This window comes from Lipotes vexillifer, unplaced genomic scaffold, assembly GCF_000442215.2.
Source record: "Lipotes vexillifer unplaced genomic scaffold, Lipotes_vexillifer_v1.1 scaffold680, whole genome shotgun sequence".
Classification (NCBI taxonomy): Eukaryota; Metazoa; Chordata; class Mammalia; order Artiodactyla; family Lipotidae; genus Lipotes; species Lipotes vexillifer.
In genome coordinates this window covers 448,252-466,403 of record NW_006780838.1, presented here as the reverse complement: position 1 = coordinate 466,403, position 18,152 = coordinate 448,252, and the positions used below count along the sequence as shown (strand labels likewise).

Sequence of the window (18,152 nt, the reverse complement as noted above, 5' to 3'; positions counted from 1 at the left end):
CCGAAAAAAAAAAAAAAAAAAAAAAAAACATGGTTCACATCAAAAAATCTCTATGAAAAAACAATCTCCAATTGGCTCCTTCAGAGGCCTCACCACAGGGCACTGAGAGCCAGGGGACCCTGAGTCCCTGGGAGTCGCCGGGGCCCCTCCTCTGTGGAGAGCCTGCCTGGTGCTGAGTCGGCCACGTACCTCGTCCAGGATCTGGGCGCTGAACCCGACCTGTGCCAGCTGGTAGTGGAGGGCATCTCCGACCGTGCCTGGAAGCCAAGAAGCCCAGTGAGACTGCTGTGGGCCGAGGTGAAGGGAGAAACCAAGTCGGGGAAGGGTCCGGCTTGGCCTCCTCCCAGAGGGAAGGAGGTTCTGGTAGGATGGGACGAGCATCGGGTTGGAGTAGAGATCTGGGTCCTGCTTTAGCAGCTACTGGCAGCATAGCTGGGAAGAGAGCCGTCCCCTCCCTCTTCCTGGGCCTCAGCCCCCTCACCTGGGAGCTCCTGGGAGCAGGAATCACGCCCCAGTCACCCTTCCTCCTCCAGCACCAGAAAGAGCTTCGCATCAGAGTTTCATGGAATTTGGGGGAAGTGAGGAAGGCTGGGGATATTGTTGCCTTTTTAGAGATGGAACAGCTGAGGCTCAGAGAGGTGACAGGAGTTGCCAGAGTGCCACATGGAGGGAGGACAGGAGTAGGGCTGGAGCGCGGGCCTCGGGCCTCCGGCTGGATGCCGAGGGGGCTGCCACTTGGTGGCCAGGGACCTGGAGCCTCACCTTCCATGCTAATGATGCTCTGCTGCAGTTTGCTCAGCAGCCCATCCAGCGCTGAGTAGTTGGTCACCTTGAAGGCATGGTCCTCATCGGGGTCCGAGGCAATCAGCTTCAGCTCGTTGTACGCCTTAGTTTTATTAAATGCATCTCCCACCTGCACAGAGGCCCTGGGTCAGTGGGCCAGCACTGCGAGGGCTCTCCAGGCCCAGAGAGAGAGCTGAGCTCCTCCGTCTGGCCTTCAGGGCCCCCCATCACCTCCCTCCTTCTTTCCCTGCTCCCTGTTCTCCCACACACTCTACGTGTGTTTTCCTGAACACACCGGGCTCCTCACCCCTGCCCATGCTATGCCCTCTGCCTGCAGAGCCCTTCCCGCCTCCCCTGTGCCCTACGTCAGCTACTCCTCTTTGTCCTCCAAGACTCAGCTCAGCACCCGCTCCTCCTGGAACCTTCCCTGACGTCCCTCCTGTGGGCTCCCAGGGTGTCCACTGCTCTCCCCATCACTGCTGGGCGAGTGAGCTGTGACCACCACTGGGAAATGAGCCGTCTGCGGGGAAGACCCTGAGTGGGGTGGGGAGTGCGGGGTGCATGGGACACGGGGGCTGAAAGAAGAGAAGTTGGTGAGTGTTTGTGAGTACAGCAGAGTTTGGGTAAGCTGCTTACTGAAGCCCTTCTAGGAGCCCTGGCTTCTCCCCACCCCAGGCTGCACAGGGTCACGAGGTACCCCCAGCGCCTAGTTCTTACCCCAATGGCAAAGCGCTCAACACCTTGCATCTTTGTGGAGTCGATGACAGTTGTGAGGTTGAGGGGGTCCCCGAATATGTCCCCATCAGTGAGCACCACCATGACCTTGGATGCCTTTTCTCTGGAGCCATGGCTTGGTGTGAAGATGTTGTCTCTAAATCGGGGAGAGTAAAGGGAAAGAATTTTGCCAAAGGGATGACTGAGCCCTGCGGAGATTTTATTCACTGACCTGTTTTAGAATTGAAGAGGATTAAGGAGCCCTCCTGGGAGAACAAAGGCCCAAAGAGGGGTGGTGATGTCCCTGGGTACACAGCTGCGTGGGTGGAGGTGAGGCTGCAACACAGGTGTTCTTACCTCTCACCTGCTCCCAATAGAAAGGTGCTGGACAACTAGAGAAAGCCAGTGCACAGCAACGAAGACCCAATGCAGCCAAAAATAAGTAAACAAATAAATTTATTTTTAAAAAAAGAAAAAGGTGCTGGACAGCACTGGAGTCTATTTCTCATGTGTATGTGTGGGAATAATAATGATATTAAAAACAGTGGTTAAGATTTACATAGAACTTAGATGCCAGGCACTCTGGTATGCACCGTACGTATTTTAAGGCAAGTACTATTATTATTATCATTATTATTATTATTATTATTATTATTATTATTATTATCATTATTACTGGCCACGCCTTGCAGCTTGTAGGATCTTAGTTCCCCGACCAGGGACTGAACCCTGGCCTCAGCAGTGAAAGCGCCAAGTCCTAACCACGGGACTACCAGGGAATTCCCTATTATTCTCACTTTAAAAGTGAGAAAATTGGGGCTTCCCTGGTGGTGCAGTGGTTGAGAGTCCGCCTGCCGATGCAGGGGACACGGGTTTGTGCCCCAGTCCGGGAGGATCCCACGTACCGCGGAGCCGCTGGGCCCGTGAGCCATGGCCGCTGAGCCTGCGCGTCTGGAGCCTGTGCTCCACGACAGGAGAGGCCACAGCGGTGAGAGGCCCGCGTACCGCAAAAAAAAAAAAAAAAAAAAAATTAAAACAAAGAGCTGTAATAGGACAACAGTCGTATTTTTCTTTCTAATTTCCCACAGTGGCTAATTTAAAGAAAGCATTCATTAACTTAATTAACTGTTATTTATTAAACACCAAGGATGTGCCAGATAGTACCGCAAAAAAAAAAAAAAAAAAGAAAATTGAAGCATAGAGCGGTTAGGCAACTCGCCCAAGATCTCACGAGTACAAACTGTAGCTGGGATTGAACCCAGGGAGCCTGCCCACTAAGCCCCTCTGATAAGCACTGTGCCCTACTGCTGCTCACAGGAGTCGTCTTTGGAAGAATTTTTGGAGGACTGTCTTGGGGTGTCATCTATCAGCCAAGGCTGGGTTGGAAGACCTCACAGTGTCCCCTTTCAGCCAAGGAAGAGCCTGAACCCCGACCCTCTCCTCTCCACAGTCTGTCCAGCCACCTTCTCCAAGTAGGATGCCTCAGAGCCTCTGGGCAGGGCCGTGGACTGGCACTCAGTAGGTGTACAGGTAATTCTGTTGCCCTCACACTCACAGGACATGCTGCATGGCAGAGGCAGTCTTGGTGACACTCCCCACTTGAGTGATGTTCTGGACTCTGGCGAGGGAGGCTGTAACGTCTTGGCTGTCCTGAAGGTCAAGCTCTGTCTGGATGACTTCCCCATACTGCACCAGGGCAAAGCTGCACTGCAGGGGAGGGGCCGAGAGGGAAGGAGTTTGGGAGAGTTGCCCAAGGCCACCCCTGCCCCTTAGATGGCTCCGCCTGGAAGCAGTGGAAGAATCCACTCATTCCTCCTAGTTTCTGGGCAGGAGGAGATGCTCAGGCAGAGGGAAATCTCTAAGCCAGTGGGGGTGGAGGAAGGTGTGATAGTAATGGCTTCCAGTGAATCACAGACTTCTCCTTGAATCCATGTCCCTGTGTAGTCCCCCTCTTCCACACTGACTCCGGGATAGGCCAGGTGACTTGCTTTGGCCAATGGGACATCAGCAAATGTGATATAATCAGAGGTTTGGAAAGTGCTTGCCATGAAAGAGTTGGGCTGGGCTGCTGGAGACACATGGTCCAGACAAGCGAGGGCATCTTAGGGTCCAGTCAAGCAACCAGATGTCTGCAGCTGCACGAATAACTCTAGGCAAGACCAGCAAAAGAACCACCCAGCTGAGCCCAGACCGAACAGCCGACCCATAGAAGGAGAGCAGATAGCGCTGGTGGGTTTTGAGGTGGTTTGTTCCCAGCGGTGGATAACACACGAGCTGTGTGAGTCCGGCCCTTAGGGAAGCCCACCTCAAAGCACTTCTCATAGATGCTCTTCATCACGTTGGAGATGAAGTCTTTGGCTCTCTGGAAGTCTGGGGGATCAATGCTTCCTGAGCCATCCAGGATGATGGCGATCTCGGTGCCTGGGCCAAGACAGGGAACAGGTCAGGAGTGCGCTTGGCATCTGGGGCAGGAGTGAGGGCAACTCTTCCTGCCCTGAAGGGCACCCACCCAATTCAAGCCCTGAGGACTCAGTTCAGGGAGGGCATCGGTGCTGCTCCCAAGAGTGAAGCCTTTGTCTCAGAGGCAGAGAGAGAGCCAGAACCTGCTCAGGCTCTGATTTGCTGCGTGAGTCACTCCCAGCACCTCCACTCTCTGGGCCTCAGTTTTCCCAGCTGTAAGACGGAGAGAGACAGGGCTGGGACTGGCCAGGCCTGTAGAATCCAGCCACTGCTCTCCATCTCTTGGACCTAGGCACACCTCAGCCCTGGAGGTCGCCAGCCTAGGGAGTCAGCACTGACAGCTCTGGGACCGATCAGATTTGCCTCTTCTCACCAGCTGCCCCCTCGGCCTCGGCCTCTGTCTCCTCCTCCTCCACCTTCAATTCCCGGCGCGGCCTGGCTGTGTTCTCCGTGCTGCCTTTTTTGTTCCTGGAGCAGCCTCCAGCATCCACAGGGGCATCAGGGTCCAGTAATTTTTCTTTAAAAAGTACACATGGAAGAGCTCAGAGTCAGATGGCCTCCTCGTTCACCTCCAGGTAAGCCTGCTCTTAGCTCTGCCCTGGTTCCTTCACACGGGGCCTAAGCCTGCCTTGCCCTCTCCGGGCCTCTGTGTCCCTCTGCATCTACCACGGGCTGGCGCCCCTTCTTGCAGACCCCAGGATATCCCTTCAGAGCTGTCCAACGAGGGTCCAGTCCTTACCAAGGTCGGAGAAGTGGACCTGGGCACGGGGACGGAGGTCAGGGGCCAGCAGGATGCAGTTGCCTGTGAGCTCTGAGCTGAGGCTCTGGGGCCACCGGGTCGTCACTTGAATGCAGATCTAGAGGAGGGGGAGAAAAGGAGGGGAAAGCCCGGGTCACCCCTAGCCCAGGCCCCCTCGTCGCAGCCACACCCACACCCCCACGTCAGAACCCAGTGGCTGAACCAGGCAGGGGACGCAGGAACAGCTTGCTCACCCCTCACCAGGGGTAGGAGTCGCTGCCAGGGTCAGTGTGCTGGGTCACACGGAGTACCCAGCCCAGAGCCGCTGTCAGCCCTGGGGCTGCCGGGGATACAGTTGGGCTCAGCCCTGAGAATAACACGCCAGTCAGGACTGGTATCCACACGGTCAACCACAGGGGTAGCACCAGCTCCCCAAGGCCCTCCACCCTCCCTCGCCACGCATACTCACCAAAACACCATGGTGGTTCCGGACAACTGTCACTCCACGGTACCTCCCCTTTGGGATGGGGACATTCTCTGAAACAGTGAGGCCCAGGTAAGGAGGGAGGAATGCTGGGAGGCAACCCAGGGGCCAAGGTCAGAGGGCACAGGGCCATCTTGGTCAAAGCCCCATGAGGAAGAGCTGGCCACTCAGAGCATCCTCTAGAAGCTGGATGGCGGGGCGGGGGGGGGCATCCTCTAGAAGCTGGATGGCGGGGCGGGGGGGGGGGTCTTCAAGGACAAGCCTCTCTCCCAGGCTCATTTGGTGTCTCATTCAACATATGCCCCGTGATGTCTGCTCTGTGCCAAGCCTGCGACAGATGGTGATAGGGATCCAGAAACACTGAGACCTGGTGCTGGTCGTCCAGGGGCCCCTGGGCTGCTGCGCAGGCAGGCAGAGAAGCACCAGCTGGCAGGTATGTGCAGCACCAGGGAGGAATGGCAAGAGGTTTGGGGACTGGCCCTAGAATCCAATGAACTCTCCCCTCTCAAAGTCCTGTCTCCAGGGGATCTTACTGCCCCACATCCCCAGGGGCAGAAGTGTAGCTCCTTCCCCTCCCGCCCCACTGTGGGCCTCAGGAGACTTGCATTTTTGAGTCCCAGGATCACTCAGTCACCCTGCTGGACCGTGTGCCCTTCTGAGGCAGAGACGGAGGCTGTTCAACACAGCGCCTCCCACAGAGACCAGCACTCCACCTGACATGGCCCAGCGGTCGTCAGCAAAGTGGGCCTTCAGTTGGGCTGGGCAGGATGGGGGGAGTTTGTTTGGTCAACGAGCGAATTAGGTCCATTCCTTTGTTCATTCAAACAGCATTACTGAGTGCCTAATATATGGCAGACCCCATGCTAGGCACTAGGATGGCCACAGTTAGATTGCGGGGGCGCGGGGTGGGGGTTCCATTGAGGCGTGGTGAGTTGCGGTAGGTTGGGTTTTGGAATCGGGTGGAGTTGGGTTTGCATCTGTGGTGCTGCTCAGATGCGTGACCTTAGTCATAGTGGAAACCAAAGGACTTCTCTAAACTGTAGCTTTCTCTTCTGTAAAATGGTGTGGTTTTAAGGATTAAAAGTCCGCGAACCACTTAGCAGAGTGTCAGGTGACTCAGTAAGCGCTCCATCCATTTTAGGTTTCATTTTTGTTGTTAGGATTGGGTCCGGAATGGGGGGCTGGGGGTTAGGGTCGGGTGGGGATGGGATTGGGCACCAGGATGGAAGGCTTGCTGTGGCTGGTGGTGGAGGCTAGGGTGGAGAGACTGGAATGGTTGGGCTGGATGAGTGGGATTCCTAGAAAGGAGGTCCTGGGAGCATTCCCAGGAGCAGGGGCTGACTTACCTACTGGCTGGCAATGGAGCCCATCCTGAATGAGGGAACACTGATACAGGGGCCCTGCCGTCCTGCTGGTCCTGGAGCTGGTTACCAGGAGCCTGAGCGAAAGAGTCGGCAGCAAAGTTGAGCTGGTCAGCGATTCCCTTTTCCTCCCTGCCTGCCCAGACACAGTCCTTCCATTCCAGGCCCACAGACCCACAGGTTCCCTGTGGGGAAAACTATGGAGAAGCCCAGACCTGGAAAGGCGGGCAGGCTCCCAGCCCAGGATGGTGGATCTGCATTACGAGGGAGGCATGGGCTCAACCTCTGCATAGCTCCAGGCAAGAAATGGCTAAATGCATCCCCTCTCTGCCTGCTGGCCCACCCTGACAGACATGGGGTGATATTGGTGGTAAATAAAGACTCGCTGCTCTTTGATGGCGGTGGGGGGAACCAGGAAGCCACCAGCAGCACAGCTGCTGCTGTTAGGGACAGAAGCCTTCCTTCTGTTGCCTTCCTAGTGGCTGCAAGGGCACCTGCCCCACCTGGCCCCAGTGACAGCACTTCCTGAGAAGAGCACACTTGTACCCCTCTCCTAGGGGCAGGTCAGAACTGGAGGTTCTGGGCCCCTCAGGCTGGTTAAGGCAGCCTCAGGAGATGTGATTCCCAATGGCAAACTCTGCCCCCTGCCCAGGGAGACAGCAGAGAGCCAGCGTCAGCCTAAACACTCTGTGTGCATGCTGCCCAGGGAGGATCAGGGCTGCCCCGAGACAGGGAGAGAGCTCCCCATCCTAGGAGCTGTGAGTAGGGGGTGTTGGGGAAGGGGCCCGAGGCTGAGCTTGATAACAGTGAACCAAGTCCAAGGTTTTATGCTGAAGGCAGTAGGAAACCACGGAGGGCTTTATAAAGGGGAAGCTTTATAAAGGGGATTAGACAGGTCATGATGAGTTACGGTGGTTTGGGGGCCAGGAACGAGGTCATGCTTCCACTTCCTCATCTCCTGTTACTTGACATTTTAAAAAATTATGAAATGTATCATTCACTTATCTCCATGGGTGACAGGATAATAATAAAATCTACACCTGTGTGTGTGCCCTACCCAGCTTACCCCAGCCCAAGCTGACTTCCACCCCTGACGGGTCCTGTCGAGGTGAGCGGTGGTCCACACATCGTCAGATCCAAGGGACACCTTTCTGCCCTCATCTTCCTCAACCTCTCAACAGCCCGGGGCAGAAGTAACCGTCTCTCCCTTGAACCACTTTCTTTTTGGTTCCCCTGACCTCTCTCACTACTCCTTCTCAAACTCCTTTGCTTGCTCATTCACTGTCTGACTTCTAAATATCACTGGTGTCCCGGGGCTGGGTCCCTGTTTTCCTTGCCCACACACTCCCTGGTGACTGATCCCCCCTCCAATCCCTGGCTTCAATACACCTGTCAATGCTGACATTCCCACCTTTATATCTGCAATGCTAGCATCCCTCCACCAGAAGCCAGACCAGCGCAGCTCTAGAAAGCAGAATAATGACCTGCCCCGCCCAGAAAAGTCCACGTCCTAACCCCCAGAGCCCATGAATATGCTACTTTTTATGGCAAAAGGGACTTCGTAGATTAAGTTAAAGATCTTGCGTTGGGGAATTTATACTGGATTATCTGGGTAGGCCCAATGTAATCACAAGGGGGCCTTATCAGACCCTTTAAAAATGGAGGAAGGGGCCACAAGCCAAGGAATGCAGGCAGCGTCTAGAGCCCAAAGGAAGTGAGGAAACAGATCCTCCCCTGGAGGCTCTAGAAGGAACACAGCACTGCTAATACCTTGATTTCAGCTCAGTAAGACCCACTTTGGACATCTGACCTCCAAAACTGTAAGAGAGTAATTTGTGCTGTTTTAAGCCACTAAGTTTGTGGTGAATTGTAACAGCAGCCCTAGGAAACTAATAAATAAACAACTGCCCATTGTCTAATAGGCATCTCAAACTTAGAATGTTCGAAACAGAACTATGGTCTTGCTCTCCGTTGCCTGAACTGAACCGTTCCATCTTCCCTGACACAATACATGGCACCACCAACCACTATGTTCTGAAGTCCAAAGCCTGGGGGCACCCTTGCTTCATCTTTTCACTCAACCCCTTCATCAAATCCATCAGTAAACCCTGTTGGTTCTTCCTCCAAACTATATCTAGAGAGCATCTCTTCTCTCTGTTTCCCCTGCCACCATCATCTTGCCTGGTATGTAGTAATAGCCCCCTGTTATTTTTTTCTGTTGTTTGTTTTTTAAATTTGCTCTTGGGACCTCCCTGGTGGTCCAGTGGGTAAGACGCCGAGCTCCCAATGCAGCGGGTCCGGGTTCGATCCCTGGTCGGGGAACTAGATCCCACATGCATGCCGCAACGAAGATCCTACGTGCCTCAGCTAAGACCGGCGCAGGCAAATAAGTAAATAATAAATAAATATTTGTTTAAATAAAATAAAACATAAAATAAATTTACCCTTGTAGATTACACCACATCACTGCCCTGTTTCAGCTGCCTCCCGTGCACTTAGGTGAAGAGTCCATACCGCTTGCTGCAGCCCACGGGGCCCTGCACGATCTAGCACCTCCCCACCGCTGAGACTCCCCTCCTGCTCCTTTGCTCTCCAAGCTCTAGCCCGGCACTGGCTGGCTTCCGTTCCTAGGCTGCCCCCAGCTCTTTCCCGGCTTGGGCCCTCTGACTTGCTGCGCCCCCTCTCTCCCCAACCTGGCTCATTCTCATTCCTTGGCCTCGCTTAACTGTCACCTCCTCACAAACGCTTTCTCCAACCAGCCTCACCTCACAACCCTCTGCTGTGCATCGTCCCATTTATTTCCTTCCCAGAACTTGTCCCCGTTTGATGGCATCCTGTTTACTTGTTTACTGTTTATTATCTGTCTCTCTCCCTAGACTCTAAGTTCCCCAAGGAAACTTACAGTCTATGGGGAGAGGAGCTTGGTAACAGTGAACCAAGTCCAAGTCCTCACAAGTTCCCCAAGTTCCCCTTGCCTCTCGTTTGCCATGTTATTTCCAGCACCTGGAACAGTGGCTGGCACAGAGCACGGGTTTGGTAAACATTTGTTAAATGACGACTGAACAACAGCCGAGGCAGCACATGAGGGGGCTAATCTAGGGCAAGGCTGAGGGGCAGAGGACCATGTGCAGCTGAGCTCTGTGGGCTTGCAGCTGAGCCCCTAAATTAGGTCGCCTGCTCAACAACCTTGCCTCTTTCCACAGACCCCTCCCAGCCCGAGCCTCAGCCCTGGGCCCAGCACCTTATTCTCTGCTCCCCCGTAAAGGGCTCAGAACTGGGATCCAACCCAGCCACGTCTTGGTAGGGTAGGTGCAGGCCTGGAATAGCCTCAGCTCTCCTTCCTCCTTTAGGCCTTGGCCCAAGCTGTTTCTTCCACTTGCAATGCCTTTCAGCTCCTTTTCCTGCAGAACAATCTTCCCAAGTGCCAGCTCCTCAGGAAGCCTTCCCAAAAGAAGGAGCACCTTGAACCCCTCCAAGCCCTCCAGGAAGCCCTCACCACTGGACACCTACACTTATCCCTGGCTTTTGTTCCCACCTAGACAGTGAGTTCTTGAGAGACCACCATGTACAGCTGCACAGGCTGTTCACTGCAGAACCCAAGGTTGCCACCCACATCACAGTCACGCAATGCCAGGGGCCCAGGGCCCCGTCTGAGCTGCCTCTGCCACCTGCCCCTTTAACCACATCCACCATGGTGGGTGGTCTCTTGATCTCCAGGTTTACCAACTGAGTGGCTGGCAAACTAAACTATAAATGAGCTCACCATCAGCTGACAGCCCCAGGGACCCTATCACACCTGGGCTGAGTGCAGCCCATCTCCTGGCTTCACCCAGCTGTAACTCATCTCTGTCCTCAGAGTCTATTCCCATACCGCCCAGGGGGAAGGCCTTCGTTATATTCCACTCCACCCCACTGCAGCGGCCAAGTCCATGATGCTGCCAGCCCTGGCTGTTACAACTTACGTAGAAACAACATGAGTGAGAGGCACGTGTCACCCTTGCACGAGGAGCCCAGCCTGTTCCTCTGCGGCCGGGGCGGCCAGAAGCACGTTTCCTGCCCTGTGCAGCAGCCCGTGGTCTCAGGCTCCAAGGTTTGAGGCAGGAACCCAGAGGTGTCTCCCACCACATCCTTCCCCACTAGCACGTTCAAACCCGTGAGACCCTCTCTGCTTCAGCAGGTGTCCAGGGAGGTTTTCTTGGGCCCAAGTGGGCTCTTCCCCCCACCCCTGGGGGGCTCGGAGCCTTCTGCTCTGGGTACTTCAAAGTCCCCTCTTCCACTGTGGCCTTTCAGCTTAGCTTTTTTTTTAATATATAAATTTATTTTATTAATTAATTTTTGGCTGTGTTGGGTCTTCGTTGCTGCACGTGGGCTTTCTCTAGTTGCGGCGAGTGGGGGCCACTCCTCGCTGAGGTGCCCAGGCTTTTCATTGCAGTGGCTTGTCTTGTTGCGGAGCATGGGCTCTAGGCACGTGGGCTTCAGTAGTTGTGGCTCACAGGCTCCAGAGCGCAGGCTCAGTAGTTGTGGCGCATGGGCTTAGTTGCTCCACCGCATGCGGGATCTTCCCAGACCAGGGCTCAAAAAGGTGTCCCCCGCGTTGGCAGGCAGATTCCCAACCACTGCACCACCAGGGAAGCCCTCGGCTTGGCTTCTGAGGGAGGGGGGTTAAAGTCTGTTGGGTCTGAAGCTGGAGTGGTGAGGGCCCTGCTGGGGTACTGGAGGGAGGGGGCTCGGCAGGAGATGGTCACAGCATGGCCGAAACCCGGCCTCAACCTTGATGAGTGCGGGGAGTGCAGGACGCTCACACATTGCAAACTTTGGGAAAACTGAATGCTGACCCAGCGTAGAAGCCACGATCCAGCAATTCCACTGCTGGGCACCCTGTGCCTGATAAAAAGAAGTGCATTCACCCAGTGAAAGAAAGTACAGAACTGGGCCAGGGGTGGAGGCGGGGGTTAACTCTCGCCTGGGATGTGCGTGGAAGGGAGCACATGGCTGCAGGGGGCTTATGCGAGGCTGGTCCTGTTCTGCCTCGATCTGGACGCTGCTTACGTGGGTGGCTCACTTTGTGAACATTCACTGAGCGGCACTCTGATGACGTGCAGTTTTCTGTGCAATAGTGCAGCAATAGATCTTTATCAAGACAAAACAGCAATGCTTACCTTTAATTCTTCCTGGAACCAGAACATTCCTAACAACCTTCTCACTGCCCTTCAAGCCTTTCAGGCTCCCCAAACCTTTGTGCCGGGTGACAAAGCACGGCTCACCTCCCCCATCCAATGTCTCATCACACTCAGTTTCAGCCACCGACACCTTCCCAACCCCCCCACCTGGCTCAGGCTGGCTTCCAGACTTCTGACCAAGCAGCTCTCAGCCCCGATTCCCCCTCCCATGCCTTCTCACACTAATTCCTACTCAGCCCCTAAGTCCCAGTGTCAAGGTACATCCTTTGGCTGAAGGACACACATGCCTCTATGTCCCCAACGCACCCTGGACGTCCCCACAGAGCAGTCTTCACTCCTCCTGTCATCGACCAACTTGTCTGTTTCCCACAAGAGCCTGGGAGCTCCATGAGGGCAGGGACTGTCTCCTTTAGTATCTTATCCCCCTAGCTTTGCCTGGCACTGAGGAGATGCTCCATAAATACTGATGAATGAATGAATGAGTGAATGGGCCCTGCCCTCACCACTTAAATCTAATGGTCACCAGCGTCTTCACTGGACAGTGAGGAAATCAAGCATAGGGTCCGAGCCCGCTTGGCTGGCGTGGCCATGGCCCAAGTCCAGGGCTATGAGGCTGCCTCGGGAGCCACCACTGCCCACCCATCTGCTACCAAACAGAGCTCCACTCAGCCAGGAGCCCTGAGTGCCTCACCTGGCTCTGCCCCCAAAGCTATCTGGACCCTGGGCTCATGGCTCAGGGTTGCCGGGTCTGAAGGAAACCCCTCACCGTGGACCAGAAGCAAAGCAAAGCAGCGGCAGGTGAGGGGTGGGGTAGGGAACCAGCCAGGGGCAGCTGGGCAGTGGAGTAAGCACAGAAAGAGCCCTGCCACGAACAAGACAGGGAGAGGAAGGGCTGCTCTAGAGTAAGGGAGACTAAAGAGTTACAGCCACGATATGCAACACAGGAACTCTGACTGAACCCTGGCTTCAAAATGAGCAGTTCTAAACATCATCTTGGTGACAACAGGGGACCGTTGGAGTGTGTGTCGTGACCCTTCACTGCAGAGCTTCTCCTAAAACCAAAGACATGTCCCTAATCAGCACACCACCACTACCTCCATCTGATAGAATCTACATTTGATTTACTTGCTTATTGTCTATTTCACCTGAGCATAAGGATTTGTGTCTGCTTTGCTCACCACTGTTCCCTCAGGGCCTGGCACACAGTAGGTGTTACTGTATAAATGCTTGCGGAGTGAATGGCCATGGTATAAATAATTCTACAACTTGCCTTTTTCATTTTACAATGTGTTTCGAGACTGACCCGGTTCATAACCACTGCACTCAATTCGTTCATTTTACCTGCTTTCAGTGTCGCATTGTATGATTCACACCTTATGTCTTCCATTTTTCAAACGATGCTTATTTCAAAACAATGTCCCAGTCAATATCTCTAGGTGTGCCCCAAAAGTTCCCTAGGGTTGGAATCTGGGGGTGGAATCACTGAATCAAGGGCTGCCTGCATCCTCAGCTCTACCTGATACGGCAAAATGATTCTCCCAGGTGGTTATACCAACTCACATTCCTACAAGTTCCTGTTTCACCACATCCTTACCAGCAGAATGCTATCAGACTTAAAATGTTTTACTTATCTAATGGGTGGGTACAGATGAGAAGTTGAAAATACAAAGTAATGTGTATTGATCTTAAATTTGGCCAGAAATTGTGCCAGACACTTTATGTGCATGAACTCAAATACTCTTTGCAACAACCCTGGGAGGTAGGAAAGTATCACCCCCATTGCAGAGATGAGAAACTGAGGCTGCGGGGTTGCGTGCCTTGCTATAAATACAGAGCGAAGCTGTCACCGAACCACGGCAACCAGATGCACAGCCTCCTCATAACCACCACGCCCGCCTGCCTCAGATTTTCCATTTAAAAGAAATATTTTCCGTCACTGTCCAAAATTTCTATGTTGAGCATGTTACTTTTGTAACAGACAAAAGAGCCTTGATAAACTTTATTTTAAAAGTTTTTTAGCCTCCCCTCCCCCACCCCTAGAGAGGCCAGGGTGAGGAGAGAGGCCAGGGCTGGGAGAACAGGCCCTGACCTAATGGCCTCTCCCCTGCACGCCCTTCTGAAAGGGGGTTCCCCAGGCTGGGGTGTGGGGTGCCGAGGTCTTGTCTGGGGGCCTTCTCAGGCTCCCGGAGGACTCATCAGTCCTCACACACCCCGCCCCGCGCGCCAGGCCCCACTCACCAGGTCTGGTTGGTGCTGGAGTCCTGATGCAGAAGTGAGCTGAGCACGTAGGGGACGTCTCCCTTGGGAGTCACCCAGGTCTGGACCATGTCCACGTTGAAGGTGGCCAGGGGAGCCAGGCCTGAAGAGAAAAAAAGAACATTTAACAAAAGAGGCACCGTTATTCCATCACATCCTGCATTGCCACTATCTCCATTTTACAGATGAGGAAAGCAAGACTCCCAAGGATTTTTTTTTTGGATGAACCACACGGCATGTGGGATCTTAGTTCCCTGACCAGGGATCAAACCCATGCCCCATGCAGTGGAAGTGCGGAATCTTAACCACTGGACCACCAGGGAAGTCCCCCGCCTACCAAGAATCTTTTTTCCATGGGAATAAGACTGGAATGCAGGCGTGTCTGACGCAGAGCCCCTGGTCCTCCCACTAAACCAAGCTGTGTTGGCATCAAGTCCCCCTCCCCCAGGAGGCCTTCCTTGGTTCTGTCCCAGAGCACTTGCTACCGTCTCACACCTCCCACTGTGCACTTTCTATACCTGCCACGGAGCACATGCTCATCACCGTGTCATGTACCAAAGTTAAAACAGACTACGGGCCCCAGGGTGAGGGTCTGCATACATTCTGTCTACGTACCTGCCCATCAAGTGACCCAAGAGAAAACACATGTCCTCAAAAATACCTCAGAAAAAGAATGTTTATAGCAGCTTTATTTGTAACAGTCCCAAACTGGAAACAACCCAAATGTCCATCAACTGGGGAATCGATAAACTGACATATTCAGACAATGGAATACTACTCAGGAGTAAAAAGGAACAAACAATTGACACACACAGCAAGATGGGTGAATCATGAATATCATTACGCTCAGTGAAAGAAGTCTTACATAAAAGAGTATCTACTGTATGATTCCATTTATATGCTGTTCTAGAACCAGCAAAACTAATCTATAGCAAAAAGAAAATATTGCCTGGGCTAATGCGGGATGGGGATTAACGGGGAAGGAGCAGAAAGGAGCTTCCTGGGGTGATGGAAATATCCTATATCTCTATAGGAGTTTGGATTACAAAGGTGTGCATTGTCAAAAATACATCAAATGGTCCACTTAAAATTTGTGTGTTTCACTGTAGGTAAATTTTACCTCAAAAAAAAAAAAAAAAAAGAACTATAAGGAAATATTGAACTCTAGTTGATATGTATGATGAAATGTTTAGGGATGAAGTGTGCTGATGTCTGCAATTTACATTGAAACGCTTCAAAATATAAGACGGAAAAAAAAAATAAGACGGCTTGATGGACGGATAGATGAATATATATGGATGGATGTTTATATATAGATGGATATAAATAAACATTTTTATATATGTCAATTACAATTGTCAACATTTTGTTATATTTGCACTATCACACACATACTTTACATATATGTAACATACAAAAATATATATATTGTAAAATCTATACATTGTAAAATCTAAGTGTTGTATGTGGTTGTCCACTGCACAAGTTTTTCAAATTTTCTGTACGTTTGAAATTTTTCACTAAAAATTTTGGGGGAAAAATTGATACAGATTGTCCCCCAAAGAGGCTGTGCCAATTCATATTCCAACAACAGAATGGAAGGCCTATTTCCTCACAGCATCTCTTGAGCAGACTGTGCGGACCTCCTCATCCTTGTTTTAAAAGAGTATCTCATCATTTTGTTCCCAAACTATTTTTTAGGGCTTCCCTGGTGGCACAGTGGTTAAGAATCTGCCTGCCGATGCAGGGGACACGGGTTTGAGTCCTGGTCCAGGAAGATCCCACATTCAGCGAAGCAGCTAAGCCCGTGCACCACAGCTACTGAGCCTGCGCTCTAGAGCCCGCGAGCCACAACTACTGAAGCCCACGTGCCACAACTACTGATCCCGTGTGCCACAACTACTGAAGCCCGCGTGCCCCAATTACTGAACCCGCGTGCCACAACTACTGAACCCACGTGCCACAACTACTGAAGCCCGCGCGCGCCTAGAGCCCATGCTCCGCAACAAGAGAAGCCACTGCAATGAGAAAGTCTGCACACCTCAAGGAAGAGCAGCCCCCGCTCGCCGCAACTAGAGAAAGCCTGCGTGCAGCAACGAAGACTCAACACACAGCCAAAAAAAATTAATTAAATAAAATTTTTTTAAAAGCCCAGCTCTTTAAAAAAAAAAAGAAAATTTGAAAAAAAAAAAACCTATTTTTTAAATTATGAGTAAAGTCAAGCCTCTTATTATAAGTTTGTTTCCTGCTTATTCATATACATTATCCATTTTTATGAGGTCTTTATTGTTTTCTTACTAATTTATAAGAGCTTTTTGTCCAAAAGAAATTGTCAATGTGTTAGAGACTGTTTCTCACTTAGCTGTTTGTCTGACTGGCTTATATTTTTCCCCACATCTACATTTATTATGTAGTCAAATTATTTTTCCTGTATGACTTGAGTTTTGTGTCACGCTTCCCCACTCAGGGATTATATAATTCACTCATGTTTTCTTCGATATTTTCTTTGTTTCATTCCTTATGCTTGAGTCTTTGATTCATCTAGACTTTATTTTTGCATATATCCAGCTTTACTTTTTCTCCCCCCAAAATGAAATTGTCTCAACATTACTTCTCAAATAGCTCATATTATCCCTGCAGATCTGAAATACCACCTTTATCATTCTCAGAATTCTCATGTGCATTTTGGCGTCTCCAGGGACTCAGTTCTGCCCCACTGACCTTACTGTCTCCTGCTTGGACACATTCATTAGTCTCCTGACCTTTCTCTTCCAAGACTTCTCCCTCTGGGTACATCCTTTCCGTACCAGTTGCCAGAAAGAATTTTTAAAAGCATGCTACTCCACTGCTTAAAATTCTAACTTCTTGGAAATTAAGCAATGTACTTCTAAATAACCTAGGGCCAAAGATAAAATCATAATGGAAACTTTAAAATATTTTGAACTGAATGAGAATTAACATAGGACAAATCAAAACTTGTGTGATACAGTTAAAGCAGTGTTTAGAGGAAACGCAGAGGCTTAAATGCATATGCTAAAAAAAAATTAAAAAAAAAAGAAAGGCTGAAAACCAGTTACCTAATATTCCATCTCAAAAAGCTAAACGAATAGCAAATCAAGCCCAGAGAGAATACAGGAAGAAATAAAGACATGAGCATATATCAGTGAAATAGAAAACTAACCTATAGTAGGGAAAATCAACAAAGCTAAAGTTTGTTTTTTAGAAAGAGTAATATAACTGATAAAACCCCCTAGCAACACTGATCAAGAAAAAAAAAAAAGGCAAACACATAAATTACCAATATGAATGAAAAGAGGACATCAGAACAGAGCCTAAGACATTTATGAAATAATAAGAGGATAGTATATACAACTTTATGCCAGTAAGCTTGACAATTTAGGTGAAAAGGACAGATTCTTTGAAAAGTAAATTTACCAAAACTGACAAAAGAAGTGAAATCTGAATAATCCCAAATTTTAAAAACTGAATCCATTAACTCCAGGCCCAGATGGCTTCACTAGTGAGCTCTCCCAAACACGTAAAGAAGAAATACCAATCTTACATGAACTGTTCCAGAGAAGAGAAAATGAGAGAACACTTTCCAATCATTTTGTGGGGCCAGCATGACACTGATATTAGCACCTGACAAGAGCGACACATGAAAGGAAAATTAGCCATCTCTCTCTTTAACATAGATGCAATACTGCTAAACAAAACATTAGCAAGTCAAACCCAGGGGTATATAAAAAGCATAATACCTTACAACCAAGTGGAGTTTATTTCAGGAATGCAAGAAAGGTGTGACGTTCGAAAAGAATCAATTTATTTATCACGTTAACAGAAAAAAGAGGAGAAAAAAAATCATATGATCATTATGATAGATGCTGAAAGAGGTATTTGATAAAATACAATACTGATTTGTAATTTTAAAAATTCGCAGCAAACTAGGAATAGAAGGGAATGTCTTTAATCAAGAGTATCCACAAAAATCCTTCAGCAAACATCATTCTTTTTTTTAATTTTTATTTTTTTAAAAAATTTTGGCCATACCATGCGGCACGCGGGATCTTAGTTCCGCAACCAGGGATAGAACCCGCGCCCCCTGCGGTGGAAGTGCAGAGTCTTAACCACTGGACTGCCAGAGTTATTTTATTTTATTTTTATTTTATTTTATT

General features: G+C 50.7%; 1 protein-coding gene across 1 annotated transcript in view; it reads right to left on the bottom strand.

Annotated features, from left to right (window-relative positions):
* Window positions 1-14,511, bottom strand: part of ITGAE (integrin subunit alpha E) — a 48,506-nt gene extending 33,995 nt beyond the window's left edge. The window contains exons 1-11 of the mRNA XM_007454252.1: window positions 14,496-14,511; window positions 13,960-14,080; window positions 6,527-6,618; window positions 5,166-5,233; window positions 4,697-4,814; window positions 4,331-4,474; window positions 3,803-3,918; window positions 3,053-3,204; window positions 1,501-1,654; window positions 763-913; window positions 190-257 (exon numbers count right to left, since the gene is read on the bottom strand). Of these exons, the coding sequence (XP_007454314.1) occupies window positions 190-257; window positions 763-913; window positions 1,501-1,654; window positions 3,053-3,204; window positions 3,803-3,918; window positions 4,331-4,474; window positions 4,697-4,814; window positions 5,166-5,233; window positions 6,527-6,618; window positions 13,960-14,080; window positions 14,496-14,511 (1,200 nt within the window). The remainder of the gene's footprint in view (window positions 1-189; window positions 258-762; window positions 914-1,500; window positions 1,655-3,052; window positions 3,205-3,802; window positions 3,919-4,330; window positions 4,475-4,696; window positions 4,815-5,165; window positions 5,234-6,526; window positions 6,619-13,959; window positions 14,081-14,495) is intronic.
* Between the last annotated feature and the right edge of the window lie 3,641 nt (window positions 14,512-18,152).